Genomic DNA, 6,868 nt, shown 5'->3' on the forward strand with positions numbered 1-6,868 from the left:
GACAAGATTGAGCTTGGTCACATCAACAATAACCATGCATTTAGTGAGTTACAGTTTACAAAATCCCTTCTAGATCTTATTTTAATCAGTCCTTTGCCAATGGAAGAAGTGCCTAGGGGATATCCATGCAGAAATATTTATTCAAGAAGCAATTGGAAATGAGTCAAAGGAAGGACTGGTTCCTTAATTATGGAATTGAGAATCGTTTAGAAATTATAATTCCGTGAGCTGGCTAAGCTAGGAATTCCTGAACAGCTAGGAGCAAACATGCTTTAAAAGAAATAATGATGGCAACATCTTGGAAGGCAAAATTTAGATGCCCAGGCAGGGGGTGTACAGTGACTTAAATAAAGTCAGGAGTGCAGTATAAAAGATCAGTAGGAAAGAGCTTCAGAGGCTCTTTCTCGCATTCCTACTTGCTCCTCAGTATTTAGATCTGACCTCTCCCTTTTCTTGAGAGCACCCTCAATCTCCCTCTCCCCTCTGGTATAGTTTACCTGGCTCTTGGTTATATGCATGTAGAGAGCACACATGTACCTGTGCCCAACACGCCACTCTGTTCATTGGTTTCTACTGTGTATTGAGCTCTTCCAAAACTTAACCTCAGTCTATCCTTGTGTTACAAGTTGAATGCATGCAAGTTGCCCGAATAGAAGAAGAGGGTTGTAGAGGTAGTTATAAAGGACTATTAGAAACTACCTGTGGTGCTTTGAGAACAAGTCTAGTGCACTGGTAGGGCAGATCTTATAGAATCTTTTAGAATCAGCAGCACATTTATTCATGGTATTGAACTTGAGGAGAAAAATATCAGGTAAACATTAAATTATTAATGAGTGCCCAGAAAAGGCAGCCAAACCTCAACAGATTATCTTTGAAGGAGATAGAAAATAAAGAGAGTGACTATTTTTTTCCTCAAGTAATCCTTTTATGCATTGACCTCTTTAAATATGAACCTTGGGGAGTTTTTTTTGAGACTTGTGTAAGGCTAATCTAGCCATTTTGTAAAAAAATTCACACTCGAGTGCTAGGCTCTTGTTTCTGAGTTTTGGAAAAACACCATTTATCTCTGTAGCGCTACTTCTGTGACACTATCACTGAAATGTCTAGGTAGAAATTTAGGTGGAATTTCCAAATATAAGTCCAGCCTCAGTTTAACCCCTAAGTCTGGTCATGTGAACTTCTGTAGTAACCAAGAGTCTTTTTGTTGTAGGAGTAAGTCCATGAGCGATGTCAGCGCAGAGGATGTTCAAAACTTGCGTCAGCTGCGTTATGAGGAGATGCAGAAAATAAAATCACAATTAAAAGAACAAGATCAGAAATGGCAGGATGTGAGTATTTTGGGGGTAGCGGGAGGGAGAATGTATTTGTTTGACTTTTCTTTGCTTCTCTTAAAGTCTGTATACCCAAGACCATTTTCCTTGCTATTACAGAATTCAGTTCTATATAAAATGTGACCAACTTCCTTTACAAAGATTTTCAAGCCTTTTTTTTCTATTATTGTTGCATATTTTAAAGGCCATTGTGAAAAATATACCTGAATGTTTATTTTCTAATATTCTCTGAGTTCTCAAAAATGTGAGTGGCTTCCTTGCAGTATAGTGAACTTACTTACTTGTTTTGGTGGTTGAATTTGGGATATGCACATTAACTAGACTTCTGATGGGAAAGACCTGGCCAAAGTTTAGGGAGAGAAGAGGAACAGGGTTCTGGCAGAGACCTTGGCATCAGTAAAGAAAGATGAAAAGGGTTAGTAATTAAGAGTTAATTAGGGAGATTTGGGGAGAAATAAGTAATATAACTCAGAGCAATATTTTGGCTGAAGAAGTCAATAATATGAATCAAAATGAAATGTTTTTGCAGAGTTGACATATATCCAGGTGTTTATATAGATATAGACTTACTCTTTAGTTTTGATCCTGAAGAAAAAAAGCTTGACCATTTTTTTGAATAGAGTAATTGTGATAAACTGAAGAAATGCAAAGAAATACAGTAGACAAACTATCAGAGCAAACCCAAAGAAATTTGAGGACAACTTTATGGTGAGAGTTGAGCAATAGCATGAACAAAGGAGTCAAAGTAAATCTTAATTTTCAAAGGAATTAATAGTCTCTGAAATGAAGAAACCTCTGCCCTGTCTACCTTTCTAAATTCTGGTGCCTCTTTTAATTGGGAACTCAATTTAATTGTCAAGAAACAGTAATTCAATATCACGTTGCCAAAATACATGGTGAATTTTCTGGTGTGAAAGTAAGTATTAAGGGCTTATCTGTTAGGTTAAATCAGATAAAAATTCATGCCAGTTATGCTGTAGGAATAAATGCGCATTGCATTTGTTCTTTCTGGAAGGAGTTCATATTGGTCGCAGGCTGTTTTTAAAGCAGGAGTGGCTCTGTGGGCTTGCAAGGGGTATAAACCAAATGTACTTTGCATGCCCTGGGGGTGAAATTCGGTTTTGGCTGAGACCTTGAATGTGCTTCTGTTTGGACTAGAATGCCACAAGGGTTCCTAGCAGTTCTCTATTTTGAAGACAATGGTAAACTTTATACCTTGCAAAATGTCTTAGCCCCCTGGGTTTCAGAACCAGCCTAGGTTTCTGGGGAGAATTGAAAAGCTGAATTAGGTTGATTGTCCCTGGGGTCACCCAGCAAGGTTAGACTTAACGTTCCTGGGGATATGGGGGACAGGTGTTGGTTTGTTCCTGCCGCATGTTCCTTATTGCCCTGACCTAGGAGGATTTAACCCTTCTGAAATCACATACTCAAGTCTCGCCTTCCCAGTTAAAGCCTTTCCAAAGCCTTCCCTTCCGGAGGTGGAACCAGACCCATGGTCTCCTTAGGGCCCCACTGTCTCATGCAGTCCTGTCACACTTGTTACTAAACTTTTATTTATATATCTGACTCTCCCCTGTAGACTGAGAGTTTCTTGAGGGGAACCCCGCCCTATGCATGTATGTATTAATAGTTCCTACACTTGGGCCTGCCTCAAAGTAGGGACTGAATTCTGTTTGTGAAATGAAAGACAGACTGTGCATCTGCGCTTAACCATCACAATCGCGTTTCTGTTTCGGCCTTAACAGTGAAACATGTTGTTTCGCAGAACAGCCAGGTTTTTGGAGTGAGATGAAAACGAATTGGAAACAGTTCCTGATCTATCTAACTGTCACCTAATTACAAGCATTTAGCATTCTTTGTGAAGTGTGCAATGAGGCAGATACTTTCTGGGAAAACAAAAACGGGGTCTATCTTATTAGGTCAGGTTTTTCAGACAGACACATGAGATAAAGGCTTGGTACAGAAACGCTGGCTATAAAAAGCAAAATTAGGGCACCTTGGCACCCAGTTGGAGCGAATAGTTTCAGTGATGTAATAAGATACTCTGGCACATTCTGGTTGCTAGAAAGGGTGTGTAGAAATTCAGGTGTGCCCCTGCTGATGTGATTTTTCTGTCAGGACCTTGCAAAATGGAAAGATCGTCGAAAAAGTTACACTTCAGATCTGCAGAAGAAAAAAGAAGAGAGGGAAGAAATTGAAAAGCAGGCACTTGAGAAGTCTGAGAGAAGCTCTAAGACGTTTAAGGAAATGCTGCAGGACAGGTAGTATTGCTGAATACACCTCGGTTGTAACAGGGTTGAAGCTGCCAGTGTTATAAATAGGTATTTTGTGGAAGTGTAGTGCGACATAAGTGTCCACTGATATTCAACTTTAATCAAATATGCAAAGAAACATTTAAGATTTTGGTCTGCAGTGAAAAAACAAAGCATTGTTGAAATAGTGACTTAGAGTAACAAAATAAATGTGGACTTAAAATAGGTGTTCATTATTTCTTCTCTCATTGCGCATTCACATGCAGAATTGGATGGTGTTGGCTATGTTTGGTGCAGGAAATACACTGCTTTATGCTCTTAAGTGAATTAAGGAATGAGATCTTCCAATAAAATCAGCTTACTTTTAACTAAATTGTGTAAAACATAACAAAGTTCTTTTTCATGTTTAATAGTGCAATTCATTATATTTTAAAGAAAGTTTTAATAAACATAATTGTGTGTATTTTACTTACTCTTTGCATTGCAGCATAACAGTATAAAGGTCAAATTTAAACTTTCCTGTAAAGCATTCATTATTCTGTGAAATATTAGGATATTTACAGGTCAAGGAGAAGGAAAATATGCTTTTAGAATAATGTCAAAAAGGAAATACGCTATCAGGTGAAATGAAACAAAGCTGCTTTCTGCCCTAAAAGCGAATGATAAGCAGTTTCATTCACTTGGATGCAATTCAGTTAGCTTGGGAGGTGGGTATTCCTTTCTAAATGTGAGAGATGAGGGTGTTTCATGAACCTTTCCATAAATACGAATGGTGACTTTTAATCCCTAATAATTGTTCTTACAAGTTCTGTCAAGCTATATGAAATCATACACTAGTTTTATCTCCACAAAAGCCTAGGTCTTTTGTAATCTTTTATTTTTACTAAATTATTATAAATTTTTGCAGGAAAATATCCTCACAAGGCTGTCAATTAATCCACGACTTTGGAAGGTTCAAGTTGGTTGTCAATCATATTTACAGCGTTTTAATTTTGAAAGTTATAAGCTTGTGGATAAAATTTTGTGAATAATCCTTTATTAAAATGTCCTTGTTTCATTAAAAATCTCTTTACAATTAATATCCCAGTGAAGTATTTGAGAACCTTTTTAGTTAAAGAAGTCAAGTTATTATTCTTTCTTAGTTGGGACATTAAAGATAATTATATACATCTTGCTGGGTGTGGTGGCTCACGCCTGTAATCCCAGCACTTCGGGAGGCCAAGGTGGGTGGATCACAAGGTCAGGAGTTTGAGAGGTCAGGAGTTTGGCCAGTATATTGAAACCTCGTCTCTACTAAAAATACAAAAATTTAGCCGGCCATGGTGGCTTATGCCTGTAATCTCAGCTACTTAGGAGGCTGAGGCAGGAGAATTACTTGAACCCGGGAGATGGAGGTTGCAGGTGAGCCAAGATCACGCCACTGCCCTCCAGTCTGGACAACAGAGCGAGACTCAGTCTCTAAAGAAAAAAGAAAAAAGATAATTATATACATCTTTATGCCCTAGTAAGTGTTGTATAGATTCTTGTGTGAGGTTAGCAGCTTTTTATTCCCAGTCCATTTCATGTGTTGATTACTCTCTTACCACCTCTCTGTGTCAAATGCATATCTTTGTGGTGATGGTGCATTTCTTTCTGCTAAGGGAATCCCAAAATCAAAAGTCTACAGTTCCTTCGAGAAGGAGAATGTATTCTTTTGATGATGTGCTGGATGAAGAAAAGCGACCTCCTACACTGACTGTGTCAGAAGCAAGTTACCGGAGTGAGAGAGTAGAAGAGAAGGGAACAACTTATCCTTCAGAAATTCTCAAAGAAGATTCTACAACTTTTGCAAAAAGAGAGAACAGTGTAACAACTGAAATTCAGCTTCCTTCTCAAAGTCCTGTGGAAGAACAACGCCCAGCCTCTTTGTCTTCTCTGCGTTCACTGAGCACACAAATGGAGTCGACTCGTGTTTCAGCTTCTCTCCCCAGAGGTTACCAGAAAACTGATACAGTCAGGTTAACATCTGTGGTCACACCAAGACCTTTTGGCTCTCAGACAAGGGGAATCTCATCACTCCCCAGATCTTACACGGTAAAAAATGTTCTCAGTTCATTTAGTCTGTTCTGAAGAGCAAAATGTTGGTGAACTTGTGCAGAGGTTGGGGTTACATCAACTTTATGTGTAAACTGTACATACCATATATAAGGACGTCTTATTTTATGCCAGTTTAGATGCAATGGAAACTTAATGCTTAAGATAGATCAATGATACAGAATTTACTAAACTTTAAATTCTGTGAAAGTACGGCTGATACATTTTAAAGAATGAATAAGATATATTCTAAGGCAGAGTATTATTTTATAATGTCGTTTTTTTAGATGTACCTTTTCTAAAGTATTAGGTTGAAAAGTATGAAGTTGTCAGTATGATTGTTCTTCTTGACCTACAAAACAGCATTTCATGTGGTTTAGCCTGAGATTTTCAGGTGCTTATGTACGCATTTCTGCTTTTTTCAGATTTCTCACTTTATCAGTTTGAATGTCTTACTGTTTATATGTATACATTTCTATGAATATCAGGATTTTGAAGGATGTAAAATATTGCGGCATTTTTTTTCTGAGAATGAAGTGGTACCATATCCGACAATGAGTGTGCTAATCTGAATTATGTGAAAGGAAGCAACACAGTGTTAAGATTAATGTTCAAATTCTTTTTAGCTCTACTAATGTAGAATCCTAAACTCTAAAAGGGTATAAAAAATTGGATATTTGGGGTGAGAGAAGCCTACCTAAACTAACTGGGAAACTCCTGACCATTATATAAAGGAAAATGTAGACATATTTGACATTATAAGAATTTCATGGCAGACTTCCTTAATATAGTCAAAAGACAATATATAGACTCAGAAAAATATTATTAAAATGTATGATAGATAAAGAGTTAATAGCTCTAAGATAGAGAATGCTTCTACAAATTGGTAAGCAAACGCACTAGCAAAATGAATATAGAAAAGCAGTGGCCAGTTCAAGGGAGAAGGGATTCAAGTGGCTGGTAACAAAGCACAAAGAAGTATGTTCAGCTTCTCTGGAGCAAGAATGAGACGTATAACTTTTTACCCATCGGAGTGATATAGACTTAAAACATTGAAAATGTCTAGTGTTGGCCAGGATGCTGAGAAACGGATGTTCTCATACATTACTTCTGGAGTGTGTTGCTACAATTATTTTTAGAAAATATTTATATATATACATATATATATGTGTATATATATATATATATGTGTGTATATATAAAACTTTTGCT

At 37.3% G+C, this 6,868-nt stretch overlaps 1 protein-coding gene across 1 annotated transcript in view; it reads left to right on the forward strand.

Annotated features, from left to right (window-relative positions):
• Window positions 1-6,868, forward strand: part of LOC105512432 (LIM domain only protein 7) — a 194,271-nt gene that overhangs the window by 184,402 nt on the left and 3,001 nt on the right. The window contains exons 12-14 of the mRNA XM_011942886.1: window positions 1,211-1,328; window positions 3,450-3,592; window positions 5,224-5,656. Coding sequence (XP_011798276.1) covers window positions 1,211-1,328; window positions 3,450-3,592; window positions 5,224-5,656 — 694 coding nt within the window. The remainder of the gene's footprint in view (window positions 1-1,210; window positions 1,329-3,449; window positions 3,593-5,223; window positions 5,657-6,868) is intronic.

This window comes from Colobus angolensis, unplaced genomic scaffold (assembly GCF_000951035.1).
Source record: "Colobus angolensis palliatus isolate OR3802 unplaced genomic scaffold, Cang.pa_1.0 Scaffold211, whole genome shotgun sequence".
NCBI classification, from domain to species: Eukaryota; Metazoa; Chordata; class Mammalia; order Primates; family Cercopithecidae; genus Colobus; species Colobus angolensis.